The 20,416-nt window shown below is 47.0% G+C and overlaps 1 protein-coding gene across 2 annotated transcripts; it reads right to left on the bottom strand.

The window, feature by feature from the left end:
- Positions 1-2,172: 2,172 nt before the first annotated feature.
- On the bottom strand, positions 2,173-20,078 carry LOC133141720 (oncostatin-M-specific receptor subunit beta-like). 2 transcript variants are annotated; one of them, XM_061262379.1, is made up of 11 exons: positions 19,937-20,078; positions 16,237-16,381; positions 13,259-13,323; positions 11,957-12,149; positions 11,200-11,355; positions 9,351-9,452; positions 8,450-8,599; positions 7,927-8,070; positions 4,193-4,274; positions 4,005-4,071; positions 2,173-3,864 (listed from the first exon to the last, which is right to left on the bottom strand). In XM_061262379.1, the coding sequence occupies exons 1-11, from the start codon at positions 20,075-20,077 to the stop codon at positions 3,043-3,045; spliced, it is 2,067 nt and encodes a 688-aa protein (XP_061118363.1). In that variant the 5' UTR covers position 20,078; the 3' UTR covers positions 2,173-3,042. The 2 variants fall into 2 exon arrangements, with proteins under 2 accessions (XP_061118363.1, XP_061118364.1); XM_061262380.1 differs by lacking the exon at positions 19,937-20,078 and having other exon boundaries at positions 13,259-13,381; positions 16,237-16,341.
- Positions 20,079-20,416: the final 338 nt, after the last annotated feature.

Below are 20,416 nucleotides of genomic sequence, written 5' to 3'. Positions count from 1 at the left end.
CAATGTGTGCAGTGATATCCTCAGAGGGCCAGAGTACTGTACCAATGTGTGCAGTGATATCCTCAGAGGGCCAGAGTACTGTACCTATGTGTGCAGTGATATCCTCAGAGGGCCAGCGTACTGTACCAATGTGTGCAGTGATGTCCTCAGAGGGCCAGAGTACTGTACCAATGTGTGCAGTGATATCCTCAGAGGGCCAGAGTACTGTACCAATGTGTGCAGTGATATCCTCAGAGGGCCAGAGTACTGTACCAATGTGTGCAGTGATGTCCTCAGAGGGACTGCTGTTACCCACACCAGTGATTGTACAGGATGCACCTCATCACATTTTGGATGACCTCACTGGAAGGCTTGTCCCAGTGAAGGGGTAGGCGGGGTGACCTGTGTGAACATGGCGAGGCGTTGGCATGGCGTTGGCGTGGTGTTGGCTCAGGCAGTCAGAACAGTTCGCAGTTTGAAAAAACTAATGTTAAAATGTGATCTGTATTTATTCATTATAATGTTACAATCAGGTGACAGCATGGATGGTGCAGTGGGTAGCACTGCCACCTCACAGCAAGGAGGTCCTGGGTTAAAATCCCCATCGGCTAGGGCCTCTCTGTGCGGAGTTTGCATGTTCTCCCCGTGTTCGTGTGGGTTTCCTCTGGGTACTCTGGTTTCCTCCCACAGTCCAAAGACATGCAGGTTAGGCTGATTGAAGAGTCTAAATTGCCCATAGGTATGAGTGTGTGAGTGAATGGTGTGTGTGCCCTGCGATGGACTGGCGACCTGTCCAGGGTGTATTCCTGCCTTTCGCCCAATGTATGCTGGGATAGGCTCCAGCCCCCCTGCGACCCTGTTCAGGATAAGCGGGTTAGGATAATGAATGAATGAATGAATGTTACAATCAGTAGTAGCAAGCCTTCAAATAGAATGATTATTGCCCTGATTCTGTGGAATTGAAACAAATATTAACTTGTGGGGCTTCGCGGAAAAAGACAAGTTGTTCGTTTTTAAATAACAACTTTATTAGCGTGGAAAACATGTTATTTCTCATTTGTCAGCTATAACCACTAATTCAAGTCGCGTAACTGACGTCACCTCACTTGTGCGCCTCTCAAACGCCTCCACAAACTATAAAACAAATATTAACCATTAAACCATTTTTTTTTAGCCTTACAACGATTTCTCAGTCTCATTCAGAAATACTTTTGAGAAGTATTCATATTTTGTTACATCATACAGAGGTACTTAAACTTCGTCTAAAAATATTGCCATGTTTGCTTCCATTTAAACATCTAGGATTGGGGAATAACAATATCAAAATTCAAAATATCGGTTTCCAGTGACTCTTGGAAAGAACCTGGATTTGCATGTTTTTAATGTGTGGCTATCACAGAAATTGTAAACCAATCTTGTCTTTTTGTGAATCGTATTATAATAGATGCATCCTTGTGCAAAAAAACAAACAACAAATGTGTTTGCTGGCACCTAGTGACTAGGCTGTAATAGTGCAGCTATCATGTTCTTCACATATCTGGTTGAGTATTCCTCAGGTTCCCTTTGGCTGTGGGAATATCTTCATACACGTTTTGCTAATACCACAGTAAAATGTTCATACATGTTTGACTTGTACCACAGTAAAATGTTCATACATGTTTGACTTGTACCACAGAAACATGCAGAACTCAAGCAGGGGGGTCCAATCGTATCTGAAAGGGCCGGTGTGGGTGCAGGGTTCTGTTTTAGCTCAGCACTACCACACCTGATTTAATTAATCAAGGTCTAATTAAAGTCGAGTATAAGTATAACTTGAATAAATGCTATATATAGAATATGTAATATTCTAATATTTTGAGATACTGGATTTTTGGGCCATAATCTGTAAACCATAATCATCAAGATTAAAACTAGGTGCATCTCAAAAAATTAGAATATCGTGGAAAAGTTCATTTTCTTGTTTTAATCTTGATGATTATGGCTTACAAATTATGACCTGAAAATCAAAAATCCAGTATCTCAAAATATTAGAATATTACATAAGACCTTAAAAGGATTTAAAATACAGAAATGTCAACCTTGAAAAGTATGTTAATTTATGCACTCAATACTTGGTCGGAGCTCCTTTTGCACGAATTACTGCATCAATGCGGCGTGGCATGGAGGCAGTCAGCCTGTGGCACTGCTGAGGTGTTATGAAGCCCAGGTCAGCCTGTGGCACTGCTGAGGTGTTATGAAGCCCAGGTCAGCCTGTGGCACTGCTGAGGTGTTATGAAGCCCAGGTCAGCCTGTGGCACTGCTGAGGTGTTATGAAGCCCAGGTCAGCCTGTGGCACTGCTGAGGTGTTATGAAGCCCAGGTCAGCCTGTGGCACTGCTGGGGTGTTATGGAAGCCCAGGTTGCTTTGAGTGAACCATGCCATGTCATCAGCAGATGACATGGCACCCCAAATCATCACTGACTATGGAAACTTCACACTGGACTTCAAGCAACTCTGCCTCTCCACTCTTCCTCCAGACTGATTTCCTAATGAAATGCAAAAATGCATCTGAAAGAGGACTTTGGACCACTGAGCAACGGTCCAGTTCTTTCTCTCCTTAGCCCAGGTAAGACGCTTCTAACGTTGTCTCTGGTTTCAGGAGAGTGGTGTAGCAGTGTGGTGTAGCAGTGTGCTGTGGTGTAGCAGGGTGGTGTAGCAGGGTGGTGTTGTAGGGTGGTGTAGCAGTGTGCTGTGGTGTAGCAGAGTGGTGTAGCAGGGTGGTGTAGTAGTGTGTTGTGGTGTAGCAGTATGCTGTGGTGTAGCAGAGTGGTGTAGCAGTGTTGTGTGGTGTAGCAGGGTGCTGTGTTGTGTTTTAAGAATGCAAGTGTTCTCTTTGGTGGAAGACACCACTGTCATTCTGCCTCTGCAAGGCAGTGTGAACTGGGCATAGTGTGGCTCAGGGCGGGCGACTAGTTGCCTGGAATGATTGTGTCTTACTTCTTATCTGCTAGTCAATCAGATGAACATTGTCTGCCTGCTAAACCTGCACAGAACTGTAGGAGGGGCTAGAGCTATAGGAAAATTCTACATGTGGGTGTAGTCTATGGGCTGGTAGGTGGGGTTTGTGTAGTTTTTGTGTGGGAGGGGTCTGTTTACTCGCACAGGATTGGCTGAGGCAGGGCTGACAGATGCCCCGCCCAGCAGGAAGGTGAAGGAGTTGGCAGAAGTGGGCGTGTCCAGGCCTCCTGGCCCAGGCGAGGCAGTGCTGAGGGACGGGAAGGGCTGGTACCCATCATCCACCTGCAGGGGGAGCTGTGCTGTGGCTGAGCCCTGGGGCCCATTCTCCACTGAGCCCTGGGGCCCATTCTCCACTGAGCCCTGGGGCCCATTCTCCGCTGAGCCCTGGGGCCCATTCTCCACTGAGCCCTGGGGCTGGTACCCATCATCCACCAGCAGGGCTGAGCCCTGGGGCCCATTCTCCACTGAGCCCTGGGGGCCATTCTCCACTGAGCCCTGGGGGCCATTCTCCACTGAGCCCTGTGGCTGGTACTGCCCTGAGCCCTGGGGCCCATTCTCCGTTGAGCCCTGGGGCCCATTCTCCGCTGAGCCCTGGGGCTGGTACTGCCCTGAGGACAGGGCAGGCTGTGGGGGGGCCCGGGGGGGCTGCAGCAATGTGGAGGTGATCCCCGAGGGAGAGGCAGGGTGAGCCTGGGGAACACACCAGTGGGACGTCCTGCTCGGGGCCTGCTGGTAGCACCTCATGAGCGGGGTGCTGCTGGAGTCAGGAGAACACATACTCCACCCGTTCTCCTCCCCAGGAACCTCCCCCGAATCCTCATTCGAAAGGAACACTTCCACCCTGTCATAGGGGCACTTCTCAAGGTCCAGCGTCTGGGAGGAAAACATCTGAGAGCAAGAAGAACAAATCAGACCACTCACCTCCATTAGCAACCATTTACAGGTATAGAGCAAGTATGGGACACCTGTAGAACAGGGGCATTATCCGACACATGTATAACAGGTGCAGTGTGGTACTGAAGACTCACTGTTGGAGTTGACAAGTCCTGCGGGACCCTTGGCTTGGAAATAATAGGAAACAGAGTCTCCTTTATCCTGTCACACAGAGAGAACCAGGACATTGTGAGGCCCGGATATGCACTTCACTGTCACAATTTTCTTAAAAAAATCATCTGTCCCATGATTTGTACAAAAACAAAACACCATCTGCTCCTACCAATTCCTCTTCTGGTAGCAGATAATAGTGAAGATGAGGTAGAAGGCCATTGCGCTCAGGGTGCTGAAGATCAACCGACAAGCTGCAGAAAAAGGGAGCAGACAGTGTGTCCGTATGTCACATTACCAATAGCACTCGATAACAACGATACTCCATCATTACGAACAGTGCTGCTATTTTAACAATCACTACGAGCCTCCATCATTACTAACAGTGCTGCTATTTTAACTATCACTACGAGCCTCCATCATTACTAACAGTGCTGCTATTTTAACAATCACTACGAGCCTCCATCATTACTAACAGTGCTGCTATTTTAACAATCACTACGAGCCTCCATCATTACTAACAGTGCTGCTATTTTAACAATCACTACGAGCCTCCATCATTACTATCACTTTGACACTAATTTCAGAACCTTGCGGTCATTTTTCAGAACTCTAAACACTTTTTTCAATTACTTGGATACAATATACATAAACCAAATATAATTTGTTTGCTGAACCAAATCACTTGTTCTCAATGGCACAACTTAACTTTCAAAGTATAACATTTCAAAATGAAATACACATTGCATTTGATAGTCTTTTCATTCATTACAATATATCTAACTACTAATGTATCCAACTACTGAAAATAATAAGTAACTGGAACATTACTCCTACAGCATAGTTTTATGGAAACAGATTAGTTGTAACAACATTTCATGTTTAGATCATGAATGTTTTAGGATAAACAGGGCGGCCTGTAGCCGGTCGGTGGTTCTAATCCCGGTGTAGCCACAATAAGATCCTCACAGCCGTTGGGCCCTTGAGCAAGGCCCTTAACCCTGTATTGCTCCAGGAGAGGATTGTCTCCTGCTTAGTCTAATCAACTGTATGTCGCTCTGGATAAGAGCGTCTGCCAAATGCCAATAATGTAAATACATTTATTGACACCAATTACTTTGGAACAGGATCAATTTTACCACATTATGACTGAATGTAAGATTTCATCTTTCTTTGTCTCAGGGATTTTCAACCTTTTTTGACATGCCAGATGATCCATGTTAGAATACAGATCAAGGTGGTCAATGGAATTGTAGACTGCCAAGAGGTGGCCATGTTTCTCGTCTTAGAGGTGGGGGGGAGATGCAACAGTTCATTGCATTCACAAAATGCATCAAAACTACCAAACCACTGCAAACATGTCTCAAAGGAAAAGCACCAGCACTAGATTTTTTGGGTCAATCATAGAACAATTGTTATGTTCCCGAGTTCTGTCTGTTAGTTTATCATTGTTTATTATTGTTATTCTTGTAATTTATTATTTTTTCATATTCATGTCTGGTGCTCTGTTTATATTCATTAGTCTTTGCACTCGTCTTCCCCTGTGATGTCTGAGTCTGAATGTTTACGAGCCCAGTCACTCCCCTGTCTGCGTGCTTCACTATTCAGGTGTTTACGGTAGTTCCGGGGTTCAACCTTCCTTCCAATCTTGCATTCCCTACTTCCTGCTTTCTCTCCAATTCATGTTTGTACATAGCACTAATATACTAATCCCAACTAACAGAATTTGTACAGTAATAATTATATATGTTCATCAAACTAACAAACTAACATTCACTAGTTTTGGGTATTTGTAATTTAAATCCGTCGTGATGAAGAGGGAGCTGAGCCGGAAGGCGAAGCTCTTGATTTACCGGTCAATCTACGTCCCAACCCTCACCTATGGTCACAAGCTTTGGGTAGTGACCGAAAGAACAACATTGCATATACAAGCGGCTGAAGAGATAGAGATAGGGTGAGGAGCTCGGACATCCGGAGGGAGCTCGGAGTAGAGCCGCTGCTCCTTCGCGTTGAAAGGAGCCAATTGAGGTGGTTCAGGCATCTGATCAGGATGCCTCCCGGGCGCCTCCCTTTGGTGGGCACATCCAACTGGGCGGAGACCCCGAGATAGACCCAGAACCTGCTGGACAGATTATATATCTCTCCTGGCCTGGGAACGCCTCGGAATCTCCCAGGAGGAGCTGGACTGCGTTGCTGGGGAGAGGGACGCCTGGAATACCCGGCTTTGCCTACTGCCACTGCGACCCGACTCCGGATAAGCGGGTGATGATGGATGGATGGAGGTCATTTAAATCACGTAACTAACTTACTAACGCATCTCCAGTTTCAATTCTGTTCTGTAACTCTGCCTCCCTATTCTATTACTGAATACTTGCTTAGTTTCAGCGAAGTATTTGCACCTGTCTCTCTGTATCTCTGCATCTCCTGATTCTGTGCAATTGTCTATTCCCGAGGCCGGAGCCGTTTGTATTACATGTGTGTCTTTGTGAATCCAGTTCGCGTTTTCATTTCCCCCTCATTATTGTCCTATTACCATTTCATGCGTTTCACCTGATGTTTATTTGTTAGACCGCCCTCACTCCCATGCCCCGCCTGGTTTGTCTCATTCCCCTGTGTATTTATACCTGTCCTTCTCAGTTGCACCTTACTAGCTTGTCTTGTCCTGTTTGAGTCCCAAGCCCTTAAATTCCTCCCCCCAGTTCTAGCGCCCTTGTTCCCGAGCCCTTGTTCCCAAGCCTTTGCTCTTGTGGCATTCTGTCCGGTTGGTTTCTGTTTTCTATTTTTTCTTGTTTATGACCCCTGCCTCTTCTTTTGGATCAGCTTTGGTACCTTTGCCTGTGTGGTCTGACCCCTGGTTTTTGATCTTGGCCTGTTTTTTGACTCTGCTCTGTCTGCCCCTGCATTTACATTAAACCTGCCATTTTTCCACACCCCTGTGTGCTTCTGCTTCCTCTGCTCCGCGTTGCATGACAACAATGATCTAAAAAACACTAACATCCAGTGGCATTAGAGTAGAAGCACTATTTTCAGTCTGTGATTTGCAAATTGGGACTGTAGGAATGTATAGATTTTGGTGGTTCAGCCTGATTTTTTGTGAAAAGCAATGAAACAAATTATTCAGTTTGGTCCACATACAGTGCTCTTGTGTGACGTTCCTCACAGTATGTTGTAATTATATTTTTTTACAGTATTTTCTTCAATTATTCCACTTTCTTCGACTATTTCCACTATTCCCTTTATTACGAACTTGATACATGTTTAAACATGGATCAAGTATTTCTAACTGCAGTGTTAAAGTATTGTAAAAACAACTAAACAGTGAAGCTATAGGTATCTTGTGTGTGGGTGATCTAAACCAATGTTCCTGTAGTGTACATGATAAATCAGTTACTCGAACCAATGAGTGTGGAAGTGCAATATTTCTTCAAAGATATGAATGCACAATGCATGCCAAAGTGATTGTAAAAAAACTGTATAACAGTAGATGCCAGCCACAACAACAGGATGTTACAACAACCCCAACAGGATGTGACAACAACCCCAACAGGATGTCTCCTGTTACAACAACCCCCCCCCCCCCCCATTGCTGGAAGTGGCGTGTCAGCTCATGTCACAGCTGTTGTCCTGTGTGACACACAACCCTACTTCTCCTCAGCCCTGCTTCAAATGAGCAAATGAGCTACTGTTTTTGTACTTGAAAAAAAAAAGTATTTACAGGTATTTTCTGGCAGTACATTTCTGCAAAATGTACAATACATGATTTTTATAGCAAACAAATCAAAAAAATTTTGAACCACAGCAGAAGAAACCATCAATAAAATCATGCTTGTAAGTCGGCCACCAAGAGGTTTTTTCTTGTTGTGCTTCAGGATCTAAACGTGTTAATCCACCAATGTCTCATGTCACCTGATTCTGTGACTGGAACCAGGTACTGGAGCGTGGCTTCTGGCCCTTCCCCAGCTGAATTGTAGGCTGTCACTTTGAATGTGCACCACCCGGGGGGGACGTTCCTCATCGTGTAATCTCTGGCATCAGGGTTTTTGATGTTTTCTGGCAAGGAAATAACAAAAGACTATATCCGGGAGGAATGAAAGTTGATGCAGACATTGGGCGGTGCCATCCTGGCTTTGCCCCTGGTTATTGCTGGCGAGACAAGATCAGCCATTATGTATTCTCAGATCAGCCTACAGTCTGATCCAGGGGCAGGATAAGGCCCTAGTGAATGTGCGGTCTGATCAATAGACAATGGCTACATTCTGTTGAACCTTGACCTTCATGGGTAAGCCTTCACCACAGTAACGTTACTGGTAGGTATGTGTCTGCTCTCTAACTCTAAAATACATTCATTTAAATCTCTGACCTGTCCCCCATTTTTCAGGATCTGTTTTACAGTTTTGATTGTTTCAGGGCAATAAGTGGCTGTGAATACCTTCGTACTTATAGCCTGAGGAAGAATTCAGATAGATGTGGTATCCACAGATGAACCCATGCTGGCCCTCCGGAGGAACCATATCCCAGTGAAACTGAACTCCAGACCCACTTGGATTGCCTTCCAATTTCTGCACCGTCTTGTTGGGAGCTGCTCACAGAGAAGGGGGGACTGGCTCAGTGGATGCTCTAACATAACAGAAGGTAATGGCGGGACTGGCTGAATGGATGTACAAACATAACATAACAGAAGGTAATGGTGAGAACAGGCCATTCCTAATAACTTTGTTAATCCATTTAATGAACTTAAAAACCTCTTTCAAATCCACCCTAAGCCTTTTACGAAACTTAAAGAGATTAAGCATCCTAAATCTATCCTCATAACTCTTATCTTTTATACATGGAATCAATCTGCCTGCCCTTCTCTGAACCTTTTCCTGTGCCTCTATATCTTTCTTAGAGTGGTCCCCAGAACGGCACACAGTACTCCAAGGAAATCGCTTTGAACAGGTGGCTTTGAACAGTTAGCAGCAGAAAACCGGAGAGATAAAAACACCACTTAACTATAAGCTTAGCTAGCTAACTTACTGTACTGCACAAAGAAAAACTGCGCTAACTTTAAATGAACAATATAATCCACTAATTTAGTGTGGCTGCTTGACTTTAGAAAGAAGTAAGAGAAAAGAGCCATTATAAAGCGTAGCTTGCTAACTAGTACTTTATTTATCTCTGGACAAAAATACACCTGAAATATTATCCGGAATCCATGTATACTTCACTACAGTTAACGAAAAGGGGGGTATTTTCATGTTCTCTTATGTTCTCGATGGGCTGAATGCCGGTTCTCCTCATGGTGGATTCTCGTGTTGGTCAGTCACAGAAGCTCAGCCTGGCCTGCTCACCCATCTCCTCAGCGTATCCCTCCTTCCTGGCGAGCAGGTGTGGCCGGCCCTGACTGCAAGCGTAGATGGACAGCAGGTACCTCACGCCGGCTTGAAAGTGCTCTGAGGAGGGAAAACAGCAGAGAGAGTGAGGAAATTCATCCTCTGGGTCCGAGCACACGCAAATGAGCCAAGGCATCATGACCACTCATAGATGAAGCAAATAATGTTGACAATCTCATAACAACAGTGCATGGCAAGGTCTGGGATATATTAGACAGCAGGTGTAAATACCTGAACGACTTTGACAAGGGCCAAATCATTATGGCCAAATGCCTGGGTCAGAGCATCTCAGAAATGGCAAGGCCTGTAGGGTGCTCCCATCCAGCAGTGGTGAGTACCTACTGACAGTGATCCAGCAGTGGTGAGTACCTACTGACAGTGATCCAGCAGTGGTGAGTACCTACTGACAGTGATCCAGCAGTGGTGAGTACCTACTGACAGTGATCCAGCAGTGGTGAGTACCTACTGACAGTGATCCAGCAGTGGTGAGTACCTACTGACAGTGATCCAGCAGTGGTGAGTACCTACTGAAAGTGATCCAGCAGTGGTGAGTACCTACTGACAGTGATCCAGCAGTGGGGAGTATGTACTGACAGTGATCCAAAGGGACAAACCCCGGCCTGGTGACAGGGTGCTGACCCAAGGCTATTGGGTCAGCACCTGCAGTACCTCTTACCTGCGAACCTGCTCAGTACCTCTTACCTATGTTACAGGAGGACCATCACAACACAATGTAACACAATGTTACAGGAGGACCATCACAACACAATGTAACACAATGTTACAGGAGGACCATCACAACACAATGTTACAGGAGGACCATCACAACACAATGTAACACAATGTTACAGGAGGACCATCACAACACAGTGTAACACAATGTTACAGGAGGACCATCACAACACAATGTAACAGAATGTTACAGGAGGACCATCACAACACAATGTAACACAATGTTACAGGAGGACCATCACAACACAGTGTACCACAATGTTACAGGAGGACCATCACAACACAATGTAACAGAATGTTACAGGAGGACCATCACAACACAGTGCATTGCCCCCACCAGCATATGGGTCAGACTGCCCATGCTAACCCCTGTCCACCATTGAAAGCGCCTACAATGGGCAGGTGAGTGTCGGAACTGGACCTTGGAGCAATGGAAGAAGGTTGTCTGGTCCAATGATTCCTGTTTTCCTTTACATCATGTGGATGTCTGGATACATGTTCACTGTTTATCTGGTGAAACCTACTTTCAGCTGGTAAGAAGTAGCTTATTCACTTAGAGTTACGATGTGTTGTGTTTTCAGAGATGCTCTTCTGCATACCACTGTTGTGGTGTGTGGTTATTTGCATTACTGTCACCTTCCTGTGTGTTCTGATCAGTCTGGCCCTTTCCCTCTGACGTCTCATTAACAAAGCGTTTCTGTCTGCAGAACTGCTGCTCACTGGATTTTTTTTCTTGCATCATTCTTTGCAAACTCTAGAGACTAGTGTGCATGAAAATACCAGGAGATAAACAGATTCTGAGATACTCAAACCACGCTGTCTGCCACCAACAATCATTCAACAGTCAATAAGATCACATTTTTTCCCCATTCTGATGGTTGATGTGAACATTATCTGAAGCTCCTGACCTGTACCTACATGACTGTATGCATTGCACTGCTGCCACACAATTGGCTGATAATAATAATAATGAGAAAGTCGCATGAATAAGTAGGTGCTATAATATATCAATAATGTTATTTTTCATGGGTCTAGTTCCCATGGTGACTAACTAAAAGCGCGGATCTGGCCTCACTTGGTGGAATCGATGCCGAGGGGTGTGGCACCTTCATCCACTCAACCCTCCAGTCCTGCTGGTGGGCGGGGCCCCACTCCACGATGTACCCACAGATGGCACCAGCACTAGCAGGCCAGGACAGGTTGAAACCCCCGCCAGAGCCAGAGACTCTGTCTGCAAACACAACACAGCCCAGATCACACACACACACACACACACACTGCACAATCTGCAAACACAACACAGCCCAGATCACACACACACACACACACACACACTGCACAATCTGCAAACACAACACAGCCCAGATCACACACACACACACACACACTGCACAGTGCAAACACAACACAGCCCACATCACACACACACACACACACACACACACTGCACAATCTGCAAACACAACACAGCCCAGATCACACACACACACACACACACACACACACACACAAACACTGCACTGTCTGTGACCAACAATCATTCCACGGTCAAAGGCACTTAGATCACATTTTTTCCTAATTCTGAAGGTTCATGTGAACATTAACTGAAGCTCCTGACCAATATCTATATGATTGTATGCATTGCACTGCTGCCACACAATTGGCTGATTCGATAATCGCATGAATAAGTATGTGCAATAAAATAAAACGTTCATAATAAAGTGCTCTGTGAGTGTATCTACTGTAATATCCTGTAGTCATTTTCTCCCTTTCCCAGATTCTGTCCCAAACTCAGAAATTAGAGGCCTGATCAGCTGATCAGGTGGGCGTACCTGTGGCAACAGGTGAGGCCTCTGGGACCCAGACGCTGGAGGGAGGGGAGGAGCCAGCGGAGTTGAAGGCGGTAACCCTGGCGACCCCGTCCCCCAGGTCCGAAAGGAGGAAGCTGTGCTCTCCGGGAGGCACTGAGGAAAACTGCTCCCCCCTGGAGCTGTTCCACGCCACCGCATAGCGCAGGCTGTGGCCCTGCGGGACAGGCAGCGTGCAAAGGAAGGATGGCCAGAGTCAGTCAGTACCTCTTACCTGAGAACCTGCAGTACCTCTTACCTGAGAACCTGCAGTACCTCTTACCTGAGAACCTGCTCAGTACCTCCTACCTGAGAACCTGCAGTACCTCTTACCTGAGAACCTGCTCAGTACCTCCTACCTGAGAACCTGCAGTACCTCTTACCTGAGAACCTGCAGTACCTCTTACCTGAGAACCTGCTCAGTACCTCTTACCTGAGAACCTGCAGTACCTCTTATCTGAGAACCTGCAGTACTTCTTACCTGAGAACCTGCAGTACCTCTTACCTGAGAACCTGCAGTACCTCTTACCTGAGAACCTGCAGTACCTCTTACCTGAGAACCTGCTCAGTACCTCCTACCTGAGAACCTGCAGTACCTCTTACCTGAGAACCTGCTCAGTACCTCTTACCTGAGAACCTGCAGTACCTCTTACCTGAGAACCTGCTCAGTACCTCCTACCTGAGAACCTGCAGTACCTCTTACCTGAGAACCTGCTCAGTACCTCCTACCTGAGAACCTGCAGTACCTCTTACCTGAGAACCTGCAGTACATAAAGTGGGCCTGGCCTTCCAGAGAAGCGGCGGGAGCTTTGCTTTGTCTTTTGCGTTTGAGATCAGTTTGAAATACATATGTTTTTACGTAATTAAACCCTAAATGTGAAACAGTTGCGAAGTCTCTCCTGCCGTTTTCTTTGTTACCTTGAGCCGGTAACAACCTCTTACCTGAGAACCTGCAGTACCTCTTACCTGAGAACCTGCTCAGTACCTCTTACCTGAGAACCTGCTCAGTACCTCTTACCTGAGAACCTGCAGTACCTCTTACCTCAGAACCTGCAGTACCTCTTACCTCAGAACCTGCAGTACCTCTTACCTCAGAACCTGCTCAGTACCTGGTCACAGAAATAGCATGCAAGGACTTCTGAACCTGGTGTGAACACATGCCTGTGTGTGGCTCCCTAAAGCTGATGGCCTAGTGCTCTAGTTCAGCATGTGATCAGACACTGTCATTGTTCTGCATTGTCACAATGTCAAGCAGGGGTCTCATAAAGGGTTAATAAAGAAACTTACTTTCCTCATGATGAGAGCTGTGTGACTGCCGTTCATGTGCAACCACACGTCCGGAGCCTCCGGGCCTGCAGACAGAACGCAGTCTCAAGGAAGTGGCTCATGTGGCATGGCTTTACTCTAGGCCTGGGCAGACAGAACGCAGTCTAAAGGAAGTGGCTCATGTGGCATGGCTTTATTCTAGGCCTGGGCAGACAGAACGCAGTCTAAAGGAAGTGGCTCATGTGGCATGGCTTTACTCTAGGCCTGCAGACAGAACGCAGTCTAAAGGAAGTGGCTCATGTGGCATGGCTTTACTCTAGGCCTGGGCAGACAGAACGCAGTCTAAAGGAAGTGGCTCATGTGGCATGGCTTTACTCTAGGCCTGGGCAGACAGAACGCAGTCTAAAGGAAGTGGCTCATGTGGCATGGCCTTACTCTAGGCCTGCAGACAGAACGCAGTCTAAAGGAAGTGGCTCAGGTGGCATGGCTTTACTCTAGGCCTGGGCAGACAGAGCGCAGTCTAAAGGATGTGGCTCATGTGGCATGGCCTTACTCTAGGCCTGCAGACAGAACGCAGTCTAAAGGAAGTGGCTCATGTGGCATGGCTTTACTCTAGGCCTGGGCAGACAGAACGCAGTCTAAAGGAAGTGGCTCATGTGGCATGGCTTTACTCTAGGCCTGGGCAGACAGAACGCAGTCTAAAGGAAGTGGCTCATGTGGCATGGCCTTACTCTAGGCCTGGGCAGACAGAACGCAGTCTAAAGGAAGTGGCTCACGTGGCATGGCCTTACTCTAGGCCTGGGCAGACAGAACGCAGTCTAAAGGAAGTGGCTCATGTGGCATGGCTTTACTCTAGGCCTGGGCAGACAGAACGCAGTCTAAAGGAAGTGGCTCATGTGGCATGGCTTTACTCTAGGCCTGCAGACAGAACGCAGTCTAAAGGAAGTGGCTCATGTGGCCTGGCCTTACTCTAGGCCTGGGCAGACAGAACGCAGTCTATAGGAAGTGGCTCATGTGGCATGGCCTTACTCTAGGCCTGGGCAGACAGAACGCAGTCTATAGGAAGTGGCTCATGTGGCATGGCCTTACTCTAGGCCTGGGCAGACAGAACGCAGTCTATAGGAAGTGGCTCATGTGGCATGGCTTTACTCTAGGCCTGGGCAGACAGAACGCAGTCTAAAGGAAGTGGCTCATGTGGCATGGCTTTACTCTAGGCCTGCAGACAGAACGCAGTCTAAAGGAAGTGGCTCATGTGGCATGGCTTTACTCTAGGCCTGGGCAGACAGAACGCAGTCTAAAGGAAGTGGCTCATGTGGCATGGCCTTACTCTTGGCCTGGGCAGACAGAACGCAGTCTAAAGGAAGTGGCTCATGTGGCATGGCTTTACTCTAGGCCTGGGCAGACAGAACGCAGTCTAAAGGAAGTGGCTCATGTGGCATGGCCTTACTCTAGGCCTGGGCAGACAGAACGCAGTCTAAAGGAAGTGGCTCATGTGGCATGGCTTTACTCTAGGCCTGGGCAGACAGAACGCAGTCTAAAGGAAGTGGCTCATGTGGCATGGCTTTACTCTAGGCCTGGGCAGACAGAACGCAGTCTAAAGGAAGAGGCTCATGTGGCATGGCTTTACTCTAGGCCTGCAGACAGAACGCAGTCTAAAGGAAGAGGCTCATGTGGCATGGCTTTACTCTAGGCCTGGGCAGACAGAACGCAGTCTAAAGGAAGTGGCTCATGTGGCATGGCTTTACTCTAGGCCTGGGCAGACAGAACGCAGTCTAAAGGAAGTGGCTCATGTGGCATGGCTTTACTCTAGGCCTGGGCAGACAGAACGCAGTCTAAAGGAAGTGGCTCATGTGGCATGGCCTTACTCTAGGCCTGGGCAGACAGAACGCAGTCTAAAGGAAGTGGCTCATGTGGCATGGCTTTACTCTAGGCCTGGGCAGACAGAACGCAGTCTAAAGGAAGTGGCTCATGTGGCATGGCTTTACTCTAGGCCTGGGCAGACAGAACGCAGTCTAAAGGAAGTGGCTCATGTGGCATGGCTTTACTCTAGGCCTGGGCAGACAGAACGCAGTCTAAAGGAAGTGGCTCATGTGGCATGGCCTTACTCTAGGCCTGGGCAGACAGAACGCAGTCTAAAGGAAGTGGCTCATGTGGCATGGCTTTACTCTAGGCCTGGGCAGACAGAACGCAGTCTAAAGGAAGTGGCTCATGTGGCATGGCCTTACTCTAGGCCTGGGCCGTGTCCAGCCCCGACAACCTACGGGCAGACTGACTGACGTAGGTACAGTTTGGCACCTGAGAAGGCCATTTGGGCTTTAAAGCAAAGGCCCACATTATTATTGATTCAGGCTACACCCCCGACACACCCACCAAACGGTAGCAAACACACCTCAAAGCCTGTTGCAAAAACATTTCACACCATTGAGAGGAAACATATCGTTCAACACAGAAACCGTAGCAAAACGCTGTCCAATTGAACGTGCCCCTGGAGACAGAATGAAGTCTAATGGAAATGGATCATGTGATATGGAGAATGAAACTAGATCGTGAGAAATCAGTTGTGTGTTCTCATGGATGCCAAGGGAAGCCAAATTTAACTTGGCTTGTCACCAATCAAATGTATCTATAATAACAAACCCCACTGCAGATTTCCTGCATTCTCAGAAAGTCCCGGCGATGGTTTCCTGCTTCCTTGGCCAGTGCAGTGGGATCACATTGATTCAGTTGGAATGGGATTTATAAATTGAGTAATAATCTGGCAGTGAATGTAGCTAGCAGTATTTACCTGCTATTTTATTATAGGCTAATTGTTATGTGCAAGGTTTTAGTGTTTCCACTCCACTGGATCTGTCTCTGGTCATAGGGGACAGCGGGTGTGACGTAACAACTCATTAGCAACATCAGACTGTTGTTCCTGTGAGTGTGTGAGTGTGTGAGTGTGTGAGTGTGTCCGTCCCTCCCTCCCTCCCTCCCTCCCTCCGTCCCTCCCAGGTACTCACTGGTCCTGAAGCTGTGTTTTGAACTCCAGTTGCCCCATTTCCAAAAGTTCTGCTGCATCCCGCATCGCACCAGCAGGGTGTAGTCCATGTTGGGCTTCAGGTGGGTCAGAACCAGCCTGTGCAGCCCCCGTCCTGTATCGTGACTCTGCACACAAAGGGTTAAACCAAATTATAACCGCACTAAAATGTACTCTTCCAACTCCTAAATCATAACAGAAGAGAGTATGTCCTGGAGCAGTCACCTTATTGAAGAGTTGGTTTTCTGGAATGTTTTCTCAAAAGGTTACCCTGGTGAAAAACGCAGCTCAAGCTATGTTTTGAAATAGCTGGTAGTTGGCGACCAGTTAAGACCAACATGGTTTGACCAGCTCAAGCGATGTTTAAGTTGGCCAGCTACCAGCACAGATAAGCTGCCGACACTGACTGGTTGACCAGCTCATACCCAGCTAGACCAGCTTATGACCGGCTTGACCAGCTCAGTTTTCAAATTGGTCAAGCTGCCATAGCTGGATTTCACAGCAGGGTAAGTCAGCATTGTCATGCCGGGCGAAGGTCAGGCCGTAACAGGGGAAGGAACACTGCAAACTGGCGAGTAACTCCAGTCCTCTCTGCCTAACCAAATCTAAATAAAGCTGACTAATACTCCAATCCTGTCTGTGTAACCAAATCTAAATAAAGCTGACGAATACTCCAGTCCTGTCTGTGTAACCAAATCAAAATAAAGCTGACTAATACTCCAATCCTGTCTGTGTAACCAAATCTCAATAAAGCTGACGAATACTCCAGTCCTGTCTGTGTAACCAAATCTAAATAAAGCTGACGAATACTCCAGTCCTGTCTGTGTAACCAAATCAAAATAAAGCTGACTAATACTCCAATCCTGTCTGTGTAACCAAATCTCAATAAAGCTGACTAATACTCCAGTCCTGTCTGTGTAACCAAATCTAAATAAAACTGACTAATACTCCAGTCCTGTCTGTGTAACCAAATCTAAATGAAGCTGACTAATACTCCAGTCCTGTCTGTGTAACCAAATCTAAATAAAGCTGACTAATACTCCAGTCCTGTCTGTGTAACCAAATCTAAATAAAGCTGACTGATACTCCAGTCCTGTCTGTGTAACCAAATCTAAATAAAGCTGACTAATACTCCAGTCCTGTCTGTGTAACCAAATCTAAATGACGCTGACTAATACTCCAGTCCTGTCTGTGTAACCAAATCTAAATAAAACTGACTAATACTCCAGTCCTGTCTGTGTAACCAAATCTAAATGAAGCTGACTAATACTCCAGTCCTGTCTGTGTAACCAAATCTAAATAAAGCTGACTAATACTCCAGTCCTGTCTGTGTAACCAAATCTAAATAAAGCTGACTAATACTCCAGTCCTGTCTGTGTAACCAAATCTAAATAAAGCTTACTAATACTCCAGTCCTGTCTGTGTAACCAAATCTAAATAAAGCTGACTAATACTCCAGTCCTGTCTGTGTAACCAAATCTAAATAAAGCTGACTAATACTCCAGTCCTGTCTGTGTAACCAAATCTAAATAAAGCTGACTAATACTCCAGTCCTGTCTGTGTAACCAAATCTAAATAAAGCTGACTAATACTGTCTGTGTAACCAAATCTAAATAAAGCTGACTAATACTGACTAATATTGTCCCTATGGAAGGATGCAATCCAGCTGGACCACCCTCAATAAGCAGAGTCAGTATACGGCAAGCAGAGGGGAGAGCAGAGGGGAGAGCAGAGGGGTGAGCAGAGGGGAGAGCAGAGGGGAGAGCAGAGGGGAGAGCAGAGGGACAGAGGGGAGAGCAGAGGGGAGAACAGAGGGGTGAGCAGAGGGGAGAGCAGAGGGGAGAACAGAGGGGTGAGCAGAGGGGTGAGCAGAGGGGAGAGCAGAGGGGAGAGCAGAGGGGTGAGCAGAGGGGTGAGCAGAGGGGAGAGCAGAGGGGAGAGCAGAGGGGTGAGCAGAGCCAAGGTTGGGGTCACTTTGTTGTACTTCGCACTGGATAAGAGCATCTGCTAAACGCCTGTAATGTAATGTAATGTAATGTAATGCAATGAGGGAGAACAGGGTGGAGCACTGGGCCAAACAAATCAAAAGGGCGAGGCAAGATTCAGTGAAGAAAGATAAAGTCATACACCAAATCCAATCAGGAAACAAATAAAAAAGGGCGACTACAGAAGTTTACAAAGTGATCAATAATCCATATGTCACACACGTAAAGATTTGCAGAGCTAGTCTACAAAGATCAGTACAAACGGTGCCTTTCAAAGGAAAGAGCCACAAGCAAAATGGCTGATCTGGGGAAAACCATAGGCAAAGATAGTCGTGCATGCAACAAAGATGCACATACACTCACCAAGCACTTTATTAGGAACATTCTTACTTTATCAGCCAATTGTGTGGCAGCAGTGCAATGCATACAATCATGTAGGTACGACTCAGGAGCTTCAGTTAATGTTAAATGTTCAACCATCACAATGGGGGGTGTAAGTGACTTTGACTGTGAAATGACTGTTGGTGGCAGACAGAGTGGTTTGGGTATCTCAGAAACTGCTGATCTCCTGGGATTTTCACGCACACTAGTCTCTAGAGACTGCAAAGAATGGTACAAAAAACACAAATCCAGTGAGCAGCAGTTCTGCAGACAGAAACGCCTTGTTAATGAGAGACGTCAGAGGAGAATTGCCAGACTGGTCAAAGCTGACAGGAAGGTGACAGTAATGCAAACCACACACTGCAACAGTAGTATGCAGAAGAGCATCTCTGAACACACAAGACATCATAACTCTAAGTGGATAGGGCTGTTCCTGGAGATCTACCATGGTGTATTTCTACCCTAATTTAGCACATCTGATTCTACTAAGCCTAGCAGCTAAAAGAGATCTCTAACTGTTGAATGAGGTGTGCTTTATTAGGGTTGGAGTGAAAACCAACAGAACAATAGATCTCCAGGAACAGGGTTGGGCAGCCCGCCGTAAAGGGTTAAAAAGATGAATTCTGAAAAGTATATATATATCTTTTACTTCTGCTATTTTTAGTAGCAGATATGCAGACGTGCCTTTGCTTGCCCATTCCCACTCATTCCACAGAAAAAGACTGTTCTGACAAAGCTCCGCCCCGTCCATCCTGCACTCACCGTGTTGGTGTGGTCTCTGTGTGTCAGCTGCACTCACCGTGTTGGTGTGGTCTCTGTGTGTCAGCTGCACTCACCGTGTTGGTGTGGTCTCTGTGTGTCAGCTGCACTCACCGTGTTGGTGTGGTCTCTGTGTGTCAGCTGCACTCACCGTGCTGGTGTGGTCTCTGTGACTCAGCTGCACTCACTGTGCTGGTGTGGTCTCTGTGTGTCAGCTGCACTCACCGTGTTGGTGTGGTCTCTGTGTGTCAGCTGCACTCACCGTGTTGGTGTGGTCTCTGTGTGTCAGCTGCACTCACCGTGTTGGTGTGGTCTCTGTGTGTCAGCTGCACTCACCGTGTTGGTGTGGTCTCTGTGTGTCAGCTGCACTCACCGTGTTGGTGTGGTCTCTGTGTGTCAGCTGCACTCACCGTGTTGGTGTGGTCTCTGTGTGTCAGCTGCACTCACCGTGTTGGTGTGGTCTCTGTGTGTCAGCTGCACTCACCGTGTTGGTGTGGTCTCTGTGTGTCAGCTGCACTCACCGTGTTGGTGTGGTCTCTGTGTGTCAGCTGCACTCACCGTGTTGGTGTGGTTGTTGTGATTCAGCTGCACTTGGCACAGGAGGGGGAGTGTCTTGTAGGCTTCCACAGCCCAGCTCCACTCAATACTGCTGTTCCCAGCATGCACCTCAGGTGATGTCACTCGCAAAGGGGCCTGCATGCGCACTGTGGACAGACCAAACCTTTTTGAGTGGACGCTCCCCACCTTCGTGTAAGATATGCAGTGCAGGGCGGTCCTGGCCTTGTTCAGAAGCCTAATTGAAGCTGCCTGACCCGGTTCTGACCCGGTTCCTGGAGATCTACTTTCCTGTAGCTTTACATTTCAACTTTAATTTGGCACACCTGATTCTATTATATAACATGATTGGCATTTGGCAGACGCTCTTATCCAGAGTGACGTACAGTTCATTAGACTAAGCAGGAGACAATCCTCCCCTGGAGCAATGCAGGGTTAAGGGCCTTGCTCAAGGGCCCAACGGCTGTGCAGATCTTATTGTGG

Source organism: Conger conger, chromosome 12, assembly GCF_963514075.1.
Source record: "Conger conger chromosome 12, fConCon1.1, whole genome shotgun sequence".
Lineage (NCBI taxonomy): Eukaryota > Metazoa > Chordata > Actinopteri > Anguilliformes > Congridae > Conger > Conger conger.
Note: the sequence above shows the minus strand (reverse complement) of the source record. Positions and strands in the feature narration are given on the sequence as shown.

What these genes read in the sequence shown, in the direction of transcription:
- LOC133141720 (XM_061262379.1), bottom strand. Translation starts at nt 20,077, where the DNA reads ATGCAGGCCCCTTTGCGAGTGACATCACCTGAGGTGCATGCTGGGAAC. An exon ending in CTCGGCATCGATTCCACCAA is followed by an intron (nt 9,453 to 11,199) that starts GTGAGGCCAGAT and finishes TTCCCTCCTCAG; the next exon opens with AGCACTTTCAAGCCGGCGTG. An exon ending in TGCTACCAGAAGAGGAATTG is followed by an intron (nt 4,072 to 4,192) that starts GTAGGAGCAGAT and finishes TCTGTGTGACAG; the next exon opens with GATAAAGGAGACTCTGTTTC.